Source organism: Myotis myotis, unplaced genomic scaffold (genome assembly GCF_014108235.1).
Source record: "Myotis myotis isolate mMyoMyo1 unplaced genomic scaffold, mMyoMyo1.p scaffold_m19_p_10, whole genome shotgun sequence".
In the NCBI taxonomy this organism is placed as follows: domain Eukaryota; kingdom Metazoa; phylum Chordata; class Mammalia; order Chiroptera; family Vespertilionidae; genus Myotis; species Myotis myotis.
The window spans coordinates 45,187,739-45,207,052 of record NW_023416314.1 but is presented as its reverse complement, the minus strand read 5'-3'; the positions used below and the strand labels follow the sequence as shown (position 1 = coordinate 45,207,052).

Sequence of the window (19,314 nt, the reverse complement as noted above, 5' to 3'; positions counted from 1 at the left end):
AAAAAACGTTTCAAAACACACTCAACGCTAGGAGACACCTGGGAGCCGAGAGGTTTGTCCTGAGAACAAAGGTCAGAGTCAAAGCCTCGGAACAATTTTAATTTTATGCTGATAAAAAAAACAGTAGAGCTCTGGGGGAAAGATTGCCAGCGGTCATCTAATCAAACCCCCTCATAAGAAGGAACTGACTTTCCTTCTTTAATTAGCAAGCACCTGAGCACCCTTTATATGCCAGCACAATACCAGGAGCTGCAAAGCATGTGCCCATAAACTTTAGTCATGGTTTAGTGCTCAAAGTCACTGAAATTGCAAGAAGGATGTAAGCTAAGGGAACCTATTAAGTAGTTATATTTATTACATTTCATAAAGTAAAATTTCTAAATAGCCCCTCAATAGATTCTAAAAAGACTTTTGATAAAAATTCAATGTTCTTCCTAAAAATCATAGCTCATTATTTACAACAGGTTAAAACTGTTCAAGAGTAGGAAAGTCAATTAATTATAATGCTTTCACTTTAAAAATATTTATAAATGACAGTAAAGACAACTCCACAGAAAAATGTAAAAATGGGGGAAAAAACTATGATGTGAAGCATACAAAATCTGAGGACGGACAACACTGTATGGTGCTGAATAGAGCTCTGCAAATTATATGTACACGTAACAAGAAGGACCAAAAGAAAATAAGGAGAAGACATCTCAGAGATTTATTTGACTGGGAGGAGAGCAGCTAATTTTATTTTTCATTTTGGTGTGTATTAAATTACATTAAATATTATTTATGTAATACATTTCATCAAAGAAGACTACACAAGAGTGCGAAGGGGAAGAATGAGTGGGAAACGGGCACAAATTAAGCTAACCAATTGGCTTTCTAAAGCCACCTGCAGTCAGGCTGGGGTTCACGTGATAGTATGAGGGTGACTTTGCCAACAGAGAGCTCCTTCCCTGAACCAGACCTGGAGAAAGTGCTGCCTGGGAATCTGTCTAACCAGCCCGACAGGTTATTCATGGCCGGCCAGGCCCGCCCCGCCCCTCCCTCGCCCTCCCCACCTCCCTCCTGCTCTGCAATGCTCAATGTTCCGGCTGGTTTCACCTGCTGAATCAACACCACACACTGAGCAGCCAATCCCACCTCCAGGATGGGAAAGCAGGAGCCTTAACCCTGCACAGAAAGGGGCTTAGACACTGAGGTCCCGCAGAACCCCAGGGCCTCAGCCCCGTCGCCCTTACCTGTTGAAGCATCTCTTCAGCAGCATTGAGTTTCACCTGGTGTCCTTCCAGACACACCTCCAGGTCCCGAATCTTCTCTCCTTGGGCTTCCACTTGGTCTGTGAGGACACTCACCTGGTGGGGGAAATAAAGCAATGGTGGTGGAGGGAGGGGCAGGAATGGCTCCCCACGGCGGGTGGGGGAGGTGAGCCCTGAAGCCACTGATCCTTACACAGGAAGACTGGCTTTTCTGCCTGATGGGTGGCAGGTCGGGGAAGAGTTCTGGACGAAGGAAACTCCCGTTGTTTTCTTACCTGGCCAGGGAGTCTCAGCCGTCTCAATAGCCTTGGTCGCGTTTCCTGCTCTTGACAGGCTCAAGAGAAAAACGCCCAGCGGTCACGGTCACGAGAGCTGCCTCTGGGCTGAACTCTGGCTCTTATTCCTCTTCCAGAGATCCCTCTGGCAGCCCCAACCCCAAGGCACAGCAGGCTGGCTTGCCTGGGTTCCTGCCACCTCACATGGAAGAGCAGTCCAAGCTGTGTGGAGACTAACCAATGACCTCACCTCTCTCATAGGGTGTGAGGGCTGCTCACCTATCAGGGGAGTGTTCTGAAGCAATTAAGGAATGTGGGACGCAAAGGGCATGTATTAGCACTGACAAAACTTGGCTCCAGAAAGGTTTTTGTGCTTCACAGGCCAAAACACGACTCTGAAGTCATAAATATACACAAGCCACACTGCACATACAGTGGCAGGGAAACGGGGCATCTTTCTGGAAAACACTGAAAATATTTACTGGAATTAATTAGAAAAATACAATTTTAATAAATTATATAAATTAATACCCTAAATATACACTGAGTGAGCAGATTATTATGACCGGCCAGATTATTATGACCACCCCATCAGTACTTCATTGACACTCCCAAAAATACTGAATATTGAAAACTTCCTACGCAAATACTTTCAAGGTTTTATTATTATTATTTGCATAACTAATTCACTTCATTGTACGGATGGGGTGGCCATAATAATCTGGCCACTCAGTGTATACGGAAAGGATTTTTATAGCCTGCTTTTTAGCAAACTGCCTCAGGATCCATTTCTTTTTCTTAATTAGCAGATGCCTCAGACCAGGAAGGTGAAGAAATCGAATGGGTGATCTCCCCAAAATAGAGCAATCAATGCCTGGTAAATGAAGACCCGTTAGACCCATTTGGTAATGGCTGAGTCATTGCTGTTTACATATAGATCATCCTAAATGGCTTCTCAGCCTGTAAAGGAATAACAGCTGGAGCAAGAAAGAGTTCATGTGAATTCATTCAGGCGTGTTTAAACTTCATGAATGCGAAAGCTGCTCTTACAGAGGAAGGAATCTAAATATACGGCTGCTTTAAGCTTTCCATTTTGATGGTCCGGAGTGATTAATGAATTACTGAAACATATTGAGGCATGGTGTGCTAACATTTCAATTATAATCCAAAAACGGGCACCTTCTGTTAACCAGGCTCATTTTAAACATAAACCTTTGTGGGGGTTTTTGTTTTTGAATCTTTACTGCCCAACAGAATCAGCAGTCTGGCCTTTTCAACTACTACCTTTCCTTTCAAAAGGGTAGGATTCCAGGAGGTGGTCTTTGGGCCTGGCTCCCAGAGTTTCTGTTTGGGAAGGATGTGTTCCGGTTAATCTTACTATGAGGATTAACATCTATAGTCTGCACCACGCCCTGGGCCTTGGGGCCATGAGCTGGTGGTACCCTAAGGAATGACATGTGGTCTGTAGCATTCTGCAGCTCATAGCTCAGCTGCATGTCTGACTCAAGACACACAGGGCTGCAGGGTCCTGAGGAACCTCAATACCTACTCAGAATTATGAATGGAGAGGTGTAGAGAATTAGGACAAGAAACATAAAGATCTTAGAATGTAACCTTTATGTAATAAAAAAATATATATTTTTGAGCCCCTACTACATGCTAGGCATGATTTCAGACACTGGGAGAGAGACAAAGGTAAAAAAAGAAAAGAAAAGCCTTGCCTTCAGAACGTATACTCTGATGAAGAGATAAACGATTTTGGTTTTATTTGTTTTGAACTAATCCTGGAAATAAAGTATTTGATTCTGTGTGATTCCCCTTGTTCTTCTACAAGTAAACCCAGGAAAACATGGGCCAAGGGCTTCAAAGAATTCAGTCTAAGCAAGAGGCCGTCCTATGCTGGGGTTTGTCTAATGGACTCCATGGGGCCACTAGGCAGCGGTGATGATGGGCGAGCAACTCTGAAAGTGTCCACAAGCTCCAGGCAGAACAGAAATCGCCGGAATCCACTTCTGACTTTTCTAATAAGCAGGTTTCCAACTGTGTTACAATTATTTAAATAAAGATTATTCAAGAATTTGGAAGTTGTTGTTTTTTTTCTTTAAACAACTTCCAACAACATGCGCATCAAAGAGATGATCACAGAGAACTTTTATTAAAATGTAATCTTCTAACTAGGAATGTGTTATGTCAGCCATGAAGGTTTCTGGTTCAAAAGTTTGCAATTTCATAGTTTTGCTACAATATTTTACACTGGACATTCTTTCCTTAATCATCTCATTGGGATGGCGCTTCAAATTACGCATTCCTCAAAATGTCTGTGCTCTAATGGGCTATCTAATCTGGCCTCTGTACCTTTCTGAAGGCCGTTCCCAACAGGCCTCCCTGCAGGTCACCAATTCAAGTCACATGGCTCCTTCCTGTTCAGTCCCACACACTGAGCACACCTCTACCCCAGGGCCTGTGCTGGATCCGCCACTTCCTTGGCCTGGAATGTGCTTTTCTCCAGGCACCCAAGTGGCTCTCCCCTAACTCCAGTCAGGTGTCCTCCTGTCAAGGGAGATCTTCCCTGACAACACAGTCCTTATCCTGCTCTATTTCCCTCCATAGTATTTATCACCACCTGAAGCATTTTGTGTATTGGTTTACTGTCTACACACACACAGGCACACACACATGAATGGAAGCTTGAGCACAGGGCCTGACTTAATCTGTTTCCTTCGCTGCTGCTTCCCCAGCACCTGCAACCAGTGTCTGCCAAGCTGTAAGCACTCAAATATTCTTTAATGAACCAAATCAATGAAGTGAAGGGGAAAAAACCCGTGTAACTGTATAATTGGTTTGAGCTTAATTATTTAACATAGGGGTAGGACAGGATAAAAAAGGCTGGGATAAAAGGCCAAAACGTTAAACTCTTTTTGCTATTCCAAAGTTTCTAAAGTAGTCACGTATTATTCTCACATTCATAAAATGAAGTGAAATGCATAAAAGAAATAAGGTAAAATAAGATTAACAAACAAACATACTGCAGCCTCTTAATTCTAGTGCTAACTCCAGGGCTCTAGGCTTAAGCCCACAGTTGGGGGAGCTAAAGGGGGGGCTCAGAACCCTACCAGCCCCCTCATCCATTCCACTACCGGTCTTGTCCAGCACCCTTTGAGCTTTTTAAAAAACTAAGATTGGGATATTTAATCCTATTATTCTCCAAACGATCAATGCATACCAGCCCTTGACGCTTGATCCATGCAGCTGAGAGCTAGCATAGTGGAGAGCCCCGGCCACAGCAATAGGCCTCCCAAAAGAACGCTCACCTTTGTGTCCTACCAAGGAATGCATGCTTTCAGAACTGAAAGTGTTCCTTTGACTATCTTTCTCCAGGAAGAGTTTTGGAGTTCCTCACTTTGAAGCAAGAGAGTCATCAAAGGCTTATTACCCCCATGTTACCATCTAGGGGATTTGGCCTCAAAGTTCAAGTCTAGATCCACCTCCAGATTATTTGGGCCTGATCCCATTAACATGCACCCTTAGACCCGGATCAGTCATGGCTGTTTCATTAGTGACATGAGGATACAGCTTATCATCCTTGCGAGACTTCTGGGCTCCTAGAAGATAAGGCCCAATTGACCAGCCTGGCCACAGAGCTTCCAGCGTATCGAGGTGGGTGCTTGGTAGTTCATGATGAATAAATGAATACATTCACAGTCTCCCAAAGCCAATCCAGAATGAAATTGTGCCCCCAGTTACTTGCTGCTGTGTTTCAGGAAAAGTCTTTCTAAAAGCATACACTTTGGGAGCAAAATAAACCCAACAGAAAGAATCCCTGTGCTTCTCCCCCACTAGGGCAGCTGCAGAGTTGGAGGTAATAGGATATGCGATTCCCACCAAAAAGGACCCACCTGTAATATGAGGGATTCCTTGTCTCCTTCTAGACGTGCCAAGCGTTCCTGGTATGTTTCATTATTAGCAGCACCGTGGTGATTTACCTGGGACTAGAGAGAAGGGGAAAAAGAAAAAGGATGTACTTAAAAAGATTAGAAAAACATCTTACCAACTTCCAAATGAAGTATGCAATTTGTGTGGACAGTTGCACTGATTATATGTGCAAAACCACCCACCTGAACAGGAAACCACAGGATTCCCAAACTACGACAAAGAGAACCTGACCGGATGCTGGTGATAGGTATGTTTTGAAAGTTGGCAAAACCACCCCCTCAGATGACCTCACCCTTGGCCGGGAAGGCCTCATGGAGCTCCAGACCCAGTGGTGCCCGACTTGATTGGATGAGTTGGGTCTGGTCTAGCTGGAGGCATAGCCTGCCAGAGGCACCAACAGCAATGTGGTTCTACTCTGTGAGGAGCCCAGGAAGCTGATACTATTCACAAAGGAACTATGTGGGAACAACTCCTGCGGAGATCTTAGTATCTCTTAACTCTCATGCCAGGTTCTCCAGAGCCAACGCACACCCCCCAGCATGGAAGACAGGAGATGCCAACTGCAAGGCCCTTCACCTACTCACACATCTGTTCTAGAGATGGCCAATCCCACTCCTTGATTAGCACTCTGGCAGCCAGGCTGGAACACTGTGTGTGTGTTTTTAACCTATGTTTTTATTGATTTTTAGAAACAGAGGGAGGGAAAGGGATAGAGCAGTGACGACGAACCTTTTGAGCTCGGCGTGTCAGCATTCTGAAAACCCTAACTTAACTCTGGTGCTGTGTCACATATAGAAATTTTTTGATATTTGCAACCATTGTAAAAGAAAGATTTATATTTTTGATATTTATTTTATATGTTTAAATGCCATTTAACAAAGAAAAATCAACCAAAAAAATGAGTTCGCGTGTCACCTCTGACACGCGTGTCATAGGTTCGCCATCACTGGGATAGAGAGATAGAAACATCGATGAGAGAGAAACATCATAGATCGGCTGCCTCCTGCACACCCCGTACTGGGGATTGAGCCACAACCCAGGCATGTGCCCTGACCAGGAATCAAACCAACAACCTCTTGGTTCCTTGGTCAACACTCAACCACTGAGCCACACCGACCAGGCCACACTGTGTTTCTACAAAGCTAGAGCTGAGTGAAGCAAGCTACGATGAAACATCTTGAGGAGAACCTAAATAACCCTGAGGGCTCTCAGAGGAGTAAGCAGAGAAAACACAGTAAATGGAAAGTAGCCAGAAACCATGAAACACAGAGGAAAGGGAAAAGATTAGAAATGGCAGAGGAGAGGCAGTATCTCATAAAATGCCCTGAGCTGGAGATGGAGCTGGAGTGGCTTTCAGGGTGTGTCTGACCTGGGTGTGGCGGGGAGGAGTGAGGGAGCTGCTAATGGAACAGACCTGGCCCAATGCCACCAAACACTCCCTTTCCTCTGTGCTGAATGAAAGGCCGAAACCAGAGGCCCACCAGCAGCCATCCAGGGGCCTGACAGTCTGAAAAAGTAGATGTTATTGCTCATTGGGGAAGTGACAATCATAATCTGGGCTGCTCCAGAGGAATGGAAGCTCCAATGGTCATGAGACACGTTACCTGTGCCCCAAAGGAAGGTCATGATTGTGCAAAAGAGAGTCAGTGAGGAGCCCAGGCACAGGGGACTGGAGCTGGTTCCCTTCTCCGAAGCCCATTTCCCCACATTCCAACCTTCAGAATGGGCTTTCCAACCCCCCTCCATTAAGAAAGGGCACCTCCTGCCTTCCCTTGCCCCAACCCTTCCCCAGTGGGCTGGGATGGGAGGTGTGGGTGAGGGCAGGTGGCAGAGCCAGGCTGGGCCCTAGGGACCAGAAACAGGGACCAAGCATTCTGCATTGAAGCAGGAGTCGCACTGGGAGAGAAGCACTGGCAGACTGGAAGAGGGAGTGGGAGGGCCAGCCCAGGGGCCAGTTCCCAGGGTGGCCGTGCCAGGCTCAGGCTAGACAGGACCCAAGGGCCTGCCACACCACTGCCTTTTGCACCAGCCTCTCTGCAGTCTGCATCTTGTTCATTGTTGTGGAAGCTCTTTCACACCATAGACAAAGGGCCTTCATAATCACAAAGGGCTCCTTTGTGTTGGTGGCAGTTTATTGTTGTTACATTAATTCATATTCCAGTCCTCACATGGTCAAGCTCTCTGACTAGTATTTAAGGATATAATTATAGCCTACATTTTCTCGGAGTCTTACAAGAAGAGAGAGAAAAATAATTCTCAACAGCAGGTCAAAGGCTCCTCTGTCAGAGAACTGACATGATGGTGATGTTCAGGGGGTGGGGAGAATAGAAAAGGACCCCAGCACCCATGTGAAGCTCTGCATGTCCAACCCAGTGCCAAAGTCGGCATGTGCACGAGGCCACCCAGCATGGACAGCTGCCACTTCTCCAGCAGGAGGTGAAGGAGAGAAGACCAAAGGGAAAATTCCTGCAAGACTCCAGCAAGTCAGGGCGCCAGCCATGCCACAGTCCAAAGGGGTGCAGCAGGTTCTTCATCACAACAAAAGGTCAACCCATACACTCACCCAGAGGCAGCTATTTTTACGAGGTGGAAAAAAATGGAAGAGTAAGAAAGATGATTTCAATCGTAGATTCAGTTAATATACAACATGCATGCCATAGAATCTATAGCACATGCTAGACTAGAAGTAGACACAAAAAATCCAAATCCGCCCTAGCAGTCAATGGAAAAAAGGAAGCGTGATGAATAAAAAGAGGCACAGAGCAGGACAGTCAAGTCAAAGTAACTGCCTGGGAGAAGCACAGCTATTCCTGAGGAAGGGAGGAACTCCTCTTATTTTCACAGAGATTGTGAAATGGGAATAACAACGTCCATGATAATATCTTCACAGTAAACCAAGCCCAGAACTCACGCTTTCCTGTGATGTCCTCTAAATAGGTTAGGGGTTAATATGGGCCAAAGGCCAAAGCAAGTCTATGGAGACCGATACAATGTGGTCCAAGCACAGTGCTATAAACACATAGCAAGCATGTAGGTACTGTTCACATGTGCCAGGCACTGTTGAGAGCACCTGACATACATGAACTCATTTACTTCTTCCCACAACCCCCTGAGATGGGTATTGTTTTTATTCCCATTTTACAGGTAAAGCAACTGAGGCACAAGTGTATGAACAAGGCACATCCCTTCTCAGCCAGCCACATTGGCCCAGATCACAGTGATGCTCATGGCAGAAAGGTCCCTCCCTCACCCCAAATCACTGTTCTAGCATCTTCCTCTCATACAGTCTACCCAAGTCACTGCTGTTCCCTAGCAAGCTTTTGAAAGGTATTAAACACCAGTGAACCAGAGATAATGTTCCAGATAGAAGAGGCTTTTGGTGAAAAAAGAGCCATGTCTTCACAATCTAGATGAGACTGACATCTCAACAAAACTGCCATCAACAGCAGAGCACAGGCCAGAATAAAATGCCACCTCCACTTGAAGAAAAACCTGGAAAGCATCTGAGAACAGCGCCAAGAAGATTGTCTCAGAATCATCTTGTTGAATGCTACCAGCCATCAGTCAAAGTGAGGATTTAAGTTGAGGTACATAAATGTACAGCTCTTTGTTCCAGTAATTGGGCAACAAGTTCAATCATTTCCTGTTGTCATTTTTGGATTGCAAAACAGATATGTTATCAAGGCATAAAGGGCCACGTGGTAATGTAAATGCCATTCCAATGATTCAGAAATGTGTTTCAAAAGATATGGTTGGAACACAGCTCTGTTTTGCCCTACTTTAAGAAGAACTTGCTTTGTCAGAGGGTATATATGATTTCTTAATTCTACCAGTGGAACTGCAGTAGTAGAATTCTTGGATCAATACTGAGACCATACATCTGGATCCCTGAGTGATTCTAGGTTTGGGAGTCTCTGAAAAGTCTTGTCCATATTCTCTGTTGGGTAAGTCAGTGATAGAGTGGTTGCCCAGCTCCATGTATGAAGTCAGGTTAAGAGGAGCAAGGCAGCTATCCATAGATGAGAGAAAGTCAAATTGAATTCGGAAGGAAGCTACATGCTAAATTTCCATTCTTTCCCACTCTGAGATGGCAAGTGTATTTAAAGGAGAATTTCTTCCCTGTTCAATGCTCATTCCATTGATGAATATAAATAATAAAAAGGTCATTTTCATTCAACCAATGATGGTAGCCCCTAGGCTAGACCTGTCCATTGGACAACGAATGTACTAAACTGTGTTACTCATCTATTCGATCAAATTTTCTCTTCTGTTTTGATGGTTATTTCTACAAATATGACAGAGGGCAAATGAATCGTCTCATCAAAACTTCCCACGGTCAGAGCTTCTGATTATATAATCCAATTACATATGGATATTGTGAGGGACTAAGAGATCTGTAAAGAGATTGAGAGACACATTTCCATGTCCTTTTGCATTTTGACTAAAGAAATGCCACAGTGCAACATGCTTCCTCTCTTGTATCACAGAACTGAATCAGGACGGGAGTTCTCTTTATATGTAGATTGTCAATACCTCAGAAACTTTAGTCAACATTACTGAAGCTAAAATACATTTGCCTCTATCAAAGCTTTGTTCTCAAGAGGCTGGGCAAAATCTTTTTATTTTTTAAATATACTTTATTGATTTTAGAGAGAGAGGAAGGGAGGTGGAGAGGGAGAGAGAAACATCGATTGGCTGCCTCCTGCACATCCCCCACTGGGGACCAAGCCCACAACCAGGGTATGTGCTTTGACTGGGAATCAAACTGGTGACTTTTTGGTGGATGCAACAGACAATCAACTAAGCCACACCAGCCAGGGCAAGGCTGGAAAAAATCTTGAATGCAAGGAATTCAGCCTCTAAAACCCAGATCTGTTGGAGGCAAATGTAAAACATAGCCAAGAGTTATCAGATCAAAGTCTTCCCCAGGCCTTATAAGTGATGTTGCTGAGACTCCTCAGGAACAGAGACAACACAGTGTCTCAAGGCTTACAGATTATGGGTCTGTTTCTAGAAGAACCAAAATGCTATCACTGCTAAGGCTGGGCAGGCCTAATGCACAGCTTCAGCAGTCCACAGAGTAAGGTGGGGAATCTATATATTTTTTAAATCCTCACTGGAGGATATTTTTCCTACTGATTTTCAGAAACTGTGAAAGGGAGGTAGGAAGTGGGGGAGAGAGAGGGAGAGACACATTGATTGGTTGCTTCCCACATGCGCCTAGATTGGGGTTGGGGATTGGACCCAAAACCCAGGTATGTGCCCTTGACTGGGAATCGAACCTGTGACCCTTTGCTGCTTGGGTTGCTGCTCCAATCACTAAGCAATACCGGCCAAGACAGGTGGAGCTATTTTTTTAAGCCATGTCTAAGTGGAGGGAGAGGCTTCAGGTTGCTGTAGCAGCTGCACAGGGTGTTCTTTGGTTGGGGGTCAGGGGGTTGATGATGGTAGCTAATCAGCCTCGGTGACTGGAGAGCAATGAGAGGATGGAGAGTAGACTGACCAATAAGGTTCCAGCATGGGCAGAGTCTCTGCATAAAGGGCAATTCGGACTATATAAGGTCACTAGCCTAATCTCAACTGGGTCCTGCCCCCACCTCTCCCATGGGTAAGTGTAAAAGGAGTTCATTCTTAGAAAGTTCCTCCTGTACCGAGAGCTGGATGCTAGCAGACTCAAGAAATAAAGTATGTTTCCATATCTTGAGAAACACTGCATTTTAATTAGAGATGATGTTATTAGAGGATGTCTAAGGCTTCCCAAAAGAAACCTTATCATTAGTTGCAGAGAAGCTCAGACTAGTCAATGTCACCTGTGCTAAAGAGGGATGGAGAAGACCAATGCAGACAGAATTCTTCTGAACACTTCTTTAGTGAAACCTATCCGCCCAGAATAGGCTGGGATCATTACCTTGACTGTGACCACCTGGCAGAAGTGAGGGCTGTCATCTCTTTAGAGACAATCCTCACCTCCCAGCCACCTGATCCAAGCTTGGCTGGTTGGAATCTTCCCTCTGAATTTTTAAACATGGGAACAGAAAACGGTAGTGAGCGGTGCCAGAAGGTTCTGAGGTTATCAGTAACCATGTCCCCTCCATGTGGAGGCAGCTGGTTTGCAGAAGGAGCCAGCTATGAAGCCATCATGCAGAAAAACAAATGAAAGTCAAGAAAAGATAGAGGATGGTGGCATTCTCATCCCTGGTTCACACTGTCTAAAGGCAGAGATATGGCCCTACCCTTCCTGTTAGTCCCTTCTTGGCCTGTACTGGTCCAAGCAGAGTTTCTGTTACTTGCAACCAAAAGTCCAGGCTAATGCATTGATCTCAAAGGGAGACCGATCAACTGACTGAAATGTACTCCTTTGGCAACAGACATACAAGAAAGGATTCCTACTATTGGGACATAAATTACAAAGGAATTCTGCCCACTGTTGCCTAATTTGCTTGAACTGGCAATTTTGAAGATGGCATTGAGCCAACGGTAGTTAAAAACCAGGATTATCATCAAGGGCCAAAGGGGATCTACTTTGTGGCACAGGGTGTGTCTGTGTGGGATGTACTGGGATAAAAAAGGCACCCAGTCTCCTTTGTGTGTGGAATGGATGGCTTCCTATCCACCACCTGTTGGCCTCCATTCTTATTTCCCACGTAGAACAAGACATGGAAATGACAAAGTAAAGACAGGGAATGATACAAGATGCAACAGGCCCCTCGGCATCAACTGGGGGTTGAGGGAACTGGAGAAGTCGGGGGTTAAGCCTTCTCTGCAGAACAAGGGCAGCAAGAAATGGCTCTAACCATGTGTAACCTCAGGAAGGTCACCTCATCTCAGATGCCCCATCCTTCAAATAGAGAACATTATACCTCACAGGGCGACATAGAGGTTCCGTTAGATCATTACACACAAAAACTCGTGGGAATGAAAGTGCAGCATGCTCTTTACAGCAGGATGCCCTAATATTTCCTCTGTGTAGCATAAACAGTTTCGGAATGATTGTGGAAATACGGAAATCATTAAATTGCCTTTGTTTGAGCCAAAAAGACCAAAGTAGAGTTAGAAACAGTTCATCCCTTGTGCTGACAGTTTTAATTAGCTCTTTTTGTGCAAGAGGACAAAACAAGGCAACGTTTCTGATCAGGATGCCTAGGACGTATCTGTAAAAGTCTGCACAAACAACCCAAGGGAACAACAACCAAAATGCTTTCGGGCTGGAGAAGGCAAAAGGCGGCCTGAGTGACAGCACAGCACCACCGCTGGCTGAGAGCACTGGAACTGTGCCTGTGGCGCAAGCAGCTGAGGACTGAGGGCGTGTCCACTGTCCCTGACCAGATGCCTGTGTTTTGAGTCATACCTACAATGGCCACATTTTTCCCTCTTTACAAGAATTTTACGACATACTCTAAGTACTGTGTGCTACATGCATGTTTAGAATGAGCACAGTGAGACTACCAATAGCTAGTAAGGAACCATCGTAAAACTGGAATTACTATTTGTTACAATCCAGAAGTCAGGTCAAATTTAGGTTAAACATGCTTTCCAGCCAAATTGCCCAGGGCAGCCTCCTCCGAGGCATCGCCCTTGGGCCCGCATGGATGGTCAGATTCCACGACACTTGCTCGCTCCTGACCTGGCTCCTCTACGGCGCTTGGCCAAGGGAGAGCCATGTCGGGTCTCTGCAGAGTTCTGGGTGGGATGTGTGCCTGATGCTATGGCTGGGGGCCATCCGATCCCCACCAGCAGGACTCTGTCACAGCCTGGCTGGCCTCTGTCAGGAGAGCATGCCCTGCATGAATGCTCTGTACGCTCTTGCTCTCAGAGATGCTGGGCGAGGGCAATGCTGCAGCATTCCTTGACGGACAGGTCCCGGAGATCGGAGACGTGCTACCAGCACTGTACTTCGCTGACCCTGGGCGAAGAGCTGGCTCAAGAGCGGTCAAGTGGGGCAGACAAGGGTTCACATGAGGGTGTCATCTGGTATGTAAGGTGCAGTGCGGGGGATATCCAAAGCAGTCAGCTCCCCAGTGTGGCAGCTCTCAACATCTGTGTCGTCATTCAGAGCCACAGCTGCTTCTCAGCGCTTCAGCCATGGGATCCTCAAAAATACACCTGCTCTCCTTTTTTCTGATATCAAAGCCTACAGTCTTCACCAGGTGAAGACTCACTTCCCTTAGTGCTTCTAATAAGCTATAGATTCCAGTTCCCTCAGGATCCTGGTCTCACTATGTATGCTGTCCCAACCAGTCAGATCATTTTAAATTACATGATGCCTCCTTGCCCGAAAATATGCTGAGATTTTGGACACAACACACTGGGTAAGCCTTGGCCCTGGATAAGTCTAGGGATGGTTTTCCCTTTTTTAGTCACTAAATACATAGATGGCATGTGTTTTTAGCTGAATGAGGAAACAATAACAAAAATATGCAGTATTTCAGGCTGTCTGTTCAAAGGGATCTAATCAAATTCAGAAAACCAATTTCAAGTAAGCCACGATTGCTGGGCACAGGGGACATGTCCAGGGCACTATTCACATTTGGGAACTTGAAAAATGTACACCTTAAAAATAAGGGAACCAAAAAAAAAAAACCACAAAAAATGAGAAAAGTGGGTCATCGCAGCTACAGTCAATTCCCATTAAATGGCTCAGGTTACCCATCACCAAAGGAACCAGGCACTATGAGTGTAGACAGGTGCCTGTAAATAGGAAAACCTCCCCTGGACACTCTGGTTAAGGACTTAAGAGCTATCTAGCAGTTGTTACAAAACCAACAGTTCCCAGACCAGTTCCATTTTTTCTAGGTGAAGAATAATCAAGCCAATGTACTATCTTTGACACAGTTTTAAAAGTTTCTTCAACTAAAGGACTTGTATGCATGCATATAAGCATAACCAGTGGACATAAGACATTGGGGGATAGGGGAGGCTAGGGGACTGTCTAGGGCGGGGGGATAAAATGGACACATATGTAATACCCTTTGTAATACTTTAAGCAATAAAAAAAAAAAAGTTTCTTCCAAATATAGTGTGAATGACGTGCAATCAGATCTTTAGCCACCAGGAGTCCAACAAGAGACATCTTATTCTGACCTTGACCTTCTTATGCTCTTTGCCTCTTGGTTTCAATTATATATAAACTAGTGGCCCGATGCATGGATTCGTGCACATTGAAAGGAAATTAATTTGAAGAAATATTTTAATATCACTATTCACCTTTTCTCTATAACAGAAGAGTCAACCAAATTCACGATCGACAATGACAAATAGAAACACACGTGTGATTGGCGCCAGCAAGAGTCTTACATGTATTGTGCATGTGTGAGTCAACTTAGCCTTTTATAGATATAGAATAAACTTGCTTAATTAGACCTGCTTTCTGATTTAGCTAAACTTTTTCCAGTCCAATGAAGCACCCCACCTTCTCTTTTAGGTAATTGTCAGCAACACAGCAGTAAATATCAACACAAAACAGATTATTATTATAGATCACGCAGGGAGAACAAAGGGTAAGATATTTAAACTGCAGCAGTGTTTGACTATATTCTGCGCAGTGAGAAAACCTGAAGTCATTTTCAAGGTCCACCATTTCTTACTTCTTTTCAGTTGGATCAAGTTTCTAAACTTTCTAAATCTCCGTTTTCCGGGTAATGAAAAGAAAATAGGAATTAACCGAGTCTTCTATCTACCTACTCACATTCATGGGAAAGCAAAGCACAGTTCATAAAGCAAATTAAATAGCTTGGTTAGATCAATGTTCACATAATCGTGTTTTATTCATTTATTTATTGAATGGCTCCAATATTCCTGAACACCTACAAGGCACCACACTCAGTGACAAACAAATGCTTTCATCCCTGCCATCAAAAAGCTCTGTAGTCTTTCAGGGCGATGTGGCAAGAACTGCCCTAGAGATGTACCTAAGCCAGCAGCAATGGCAGAAGGGAGAGATGAGTCAATTACACCTTCCAAGGACAGGAGAGGCTTTAAGTGGAATTGCCACTTGAATGATCAAGACTTAAAAACCACAAAGTAACTTTCCCAGGAGAATGGGAGAACGGCATCTTTAGAGTCTTCCCAATACTGATAGGCTATCCATGAAGCTACAACTAACACCTTCAGGTTTCCAGAACTAACACATTCGGGTTTCCAGAACTAACACTGAAAATAAAGGATAACTTGAGGACAGTCTGTCTATAAGCTCTCCAACCAAGGAGTTGGTGTGATGCACATGGAGGCTCCTAACTGGTCATCCTGGGCGGATATCTGGAGTGAGAGTAATGCACTTATTTATCAAAATCTTTTTCCAAGTCATAGCCTTGGATAAGCTCAGTTCTTGCTAAAGGCTCTTGCTCATGGGTGGATGCACTAGGCTGTAGGAGAAGTGGCATCTGTAAGTGAGCTGGTTATTTGAGGAAGGGATGGTCGTAAAGCCAGGTGGAGAGAAACAACAGGAGGCTCTTTCCTCATCTCACCAACTCCAATAGACACACTGACTCACTGTTATTAACAACACGTCTGGAGACAGAAGGGTAGCATCAGGGGCTGGGGTTGGGGTGGAGGTTGTGCTGTGACTGTTTTAGCTCTCCTGAGGCATTAGAAGTAAACTGTCCAGTGCCTCTTGGACTGCCTGGACCTTCTATCCCTGGAAAAATGAGCCCTGCTTGGAGCTGCTTTTAGAGGCTCTTTCATGACTATGGAGGTTGGAGCCACTCGTCTCAAAGCAGGGCAGGTGCGAGCTGCTGGTGAGTCAGTCAGGAATGGAACAGCTGAGGGGCAGAGGACCCTCCCTATACTTGTGGCAGGAGATTACATTGCCCTGGGCTGTCTGTTGGGGAAGGAGCTGGAGGACCAGCTCTGGTCAGCTTCCACTCAGCAGCCAGAGCCCAGCTGGCCAGAGCCAACAGCCCTGTGGTTACTCAGAGGGCCAGGTCGCAGCTGCCTTGTGTAGGTTCTCAGCATGCTTTGGTCTGAGACCTTTACCTGGAATGTGAAAAAGGGCTGAGAACTGAAGAAATGAATGGCCTAAGCTGCACGGCTAGGAGAGAACCAAACTGGTCCCATCGGTTCCTCTTTCAATTCTCCCCGCCTGGTAACGGGCAGCAGCAGTTAACTTTCATTGCATGTTTCCTATATTCATCGCACTATGCTAAACATTTTACATACAGTATCTTACTTGAGCCTCACAAAACCTGTATGTGGCAGGCACTTATCTTCCTTATGCTATAGATGAAGAAATCCCAACTACCTAAGATGATATCCCTGACGAGTGTGGCAAAACCAAAATTCCATCCAGGCCTTTCTTAAAACTCCATATATTTTGTTAATTTGTTAATCCTCACCCAAGGATATTTTTACTTTGATTTTTACAGAGCATGGAAGGGAGGGGGAGAGACATAGAGAGAGACACATCGCTGTGAGAAAGACACATCGATTGGTTGCCTCCCACACACACCCCAACCAGAGCTGGGATTGAATCTGCAACCGAGGTATGTGCCCTTGACCAGAATCAGACCTGGGACCATTCAGTCCACCGGCCAATACTCTATCCACTGAGCCAAACCAGCTAGGGCAAAATTGCATATTCTTTACTCTAATGGTGCACAGTATCCACCCCCCACTCCAAGGCCACTGAACAATGTTTCTTTCCTGAGCAAATACCTCCCCTCTAGGCTCTGTGCCTCCCTGACCACAGGCATCTCCCTCATTGCCCCAACATTCAAAGACTCTGTCTTGCTCCCAGGCACTGCCCTCCTGGTCTGGTCAAAGGGCAAGGGCTGCTAGACTGCTCACCAGGTCACACCTCATCCAGGCACCTCTTCTTCTAGAGCCACCCCCTCAGCATGGGAAAATGAAAGAGCCAGTGTTTCCACCTTCAAAACTCTGGGCTAAGAGAAACCTGCTCTCCAAGCCACCTTGGCCTGAGGAGGGGTGGGTGAGCTGGGCAGACAGGAAGGACTGGAGACCTGCCCTCGTGGAGGCATCCACTACGGGGATGAGGTCAGCAAGGGGCTGATGGAAAGGGAGGGTCTTGAGGGGGTTGGATGAAGAGAAGGAGGGCACAGGGGACAAGCTGGAAAAGGGAGGGAGGATACTTGGGAGCCCACCAGAGTGGATGCAAAACGATGAAACTAAAAAGGTAAGTGAAGGCTGGGCTGTAAAAGGTCTCAAAGGCCAGGCCAGCAGAAGAGCCTGGGCTCTGGCTTCCGGACTGAGGGCAAGTGCTTGGGCCCCAGGAAGAAAAGGGGGATTTTAAAAAGGAGAATCTTGGCAGTAGGTTCTAAGGTGGAGAAAACAAAAGAGACTCTGATGATACTGCCTATTAGATATGTCCAACACATGGAGGCAGAGCTCACAGCCTGGTCTCAGGACAGCAAGGGCATTCTTAGGGGACACCCCATCCAGAATCAGTCCTTCCACAGACAGACCGTCTCCTCAAGGTGCAGCGTCACATCTGCCCAGGGGGTGGGACAGGGCGCCAACCATCCCAGGCCCATGATAGCTGGAAGGCCTCCTGGTTAAAAAGCCTCATTTTGGGCTTAGGAAAATAATGGCTACGTGATAGGAAATGAACTTCTTATCTACCTATTCCCCACCCCCACCCAGGATCTCCCAAATGAGGCTTTTTAAATGCTTAAGACCAGGGGTCCTCAAACTTTTTAAACAGGGGGCCAGTTCACTGTCCCTCAGACCGTTGGAGGGCCGGACTACAGTTTAAAAAACAAACAAACTATGAACAAATTCCTATGCACACTGCACATATCTTATTTTGAAGTAAAAAAAACAAAACGGGAACAAATACAATATTTGTATTTGCATGTGGCCCGTGGGCCGTAGTTTGAGGACCCCTGCTTAAGACGATGGACGAAAACCTTTGCCAGAACGTCTCTTCAGCACGCTCTCTGGTGCCTGCAACGCCCCTGTCGCAAAGCTGAGCAGGGACTGAGCACAACAGGATTTCTGCTGGGTTCTAAACCAATAATTTTCTAAATATTTGGCAGAAGGGATGAGGAAGGAGAACCGGACGGGGAGGCAACGAACAGGGTTCAAGATCAGGCTGCACCACCACTAATAGCTGTAACACTCCTAGCCATGAGGTCCGGCCTCTCTTGGGCTTGGTTAAATGAGGGGTTTGTGCTGGTTGATAACGGCAAGCCCACGGGCTCTCTAATTTCATTCAGCTGCCTCCCTTTTCGCAACACTGCTTACCATACACCACATCACAGCTAGAGTCATTTTCTTAAAATACAAACTGGATCCCCCAGTGTATCCCGTGTCACATCTCTGCGACAAGTCCCTTTACACAAACCGCCCGGCCACAGCCCTCACGGCGGCCTGCGCTGTCCTGTGTGATCTGGTATCCGCCTGCCTCTCCCCACGGTCACCGAGCTCAGCCACACTGGCTTTCTCGCACACGAGAAACCCGCCTGACTCTCTCTTGCCTTCTGACATTTGCACATGCTATGCCCTTTGCATGGAATGTTCTTCGTCCTGTTTTTCACCTGACGCACTCCTACTTCTCTCTCAGGTTTCAGTGAGTGTTACTTCCTTAAAGAGGACTCCCTGAAGGCTCCTGCTCCATCTCCAGTAGCCCTCCTGGGCCTCCTGCTCCTCCTCACCACACTGATCAATTAGCAATTGGGGTCTGTTGACGGGGACTGCTTACCCTCCCTCTCCTGCGCTAGAGGAAGATCCCCCAGGGCAGACACTGGTTCTACTTTGCTCACCCCTGGACTCCCAGTACCCGGACCTCAAATATTTGCTAAGTGAGCGATGCGGAGGGGGCACGCAAAAGCCAGCAGGCACAGCGTTTGGGCGTTTGGGTCGGGGCCTTCTGAGCTGGTTACTTCCCGTCCCTCCGGCTCCTC

At 46.0% G+C, this 19,314-nt stretch overlaps 1 protein-coding gene across 6 annotated transcripts in view; it reads right to left on the bottom strand.

Moving 5' to 3' along the window:
• Positions 1–19,314, bottom strand: part of PPFIBP2 (PPFIA binding protein 2) — a 131,911-nt gene that overhangs the window by 51,299 nt on the left and 61,298 nt on the right. For 5 of the 6 annotated variants that reach the window (XM_036325268.1, XM_036325267.1, XM_036325272.1 and 2 more), the window contains 2 exons: positions 5,422–5,514; positions 1,233–1,346 (listed from right to left, as the gene is read on the bottom strand). In XM_036325268.1, coding sequence (XP_036181161.1) covers positions 1,233–1,346; positions 5,422–5,514 — 207 coding nt within the window. Of the gene's footprint in view, positions 1–1,232; positions 1,347–1,525; positions 1,762–5,421; positions 5,515–19,314 lie in introns of those variants that run through there. The other variant, XM_036325271.1, reaches the window with a different exon arrangement.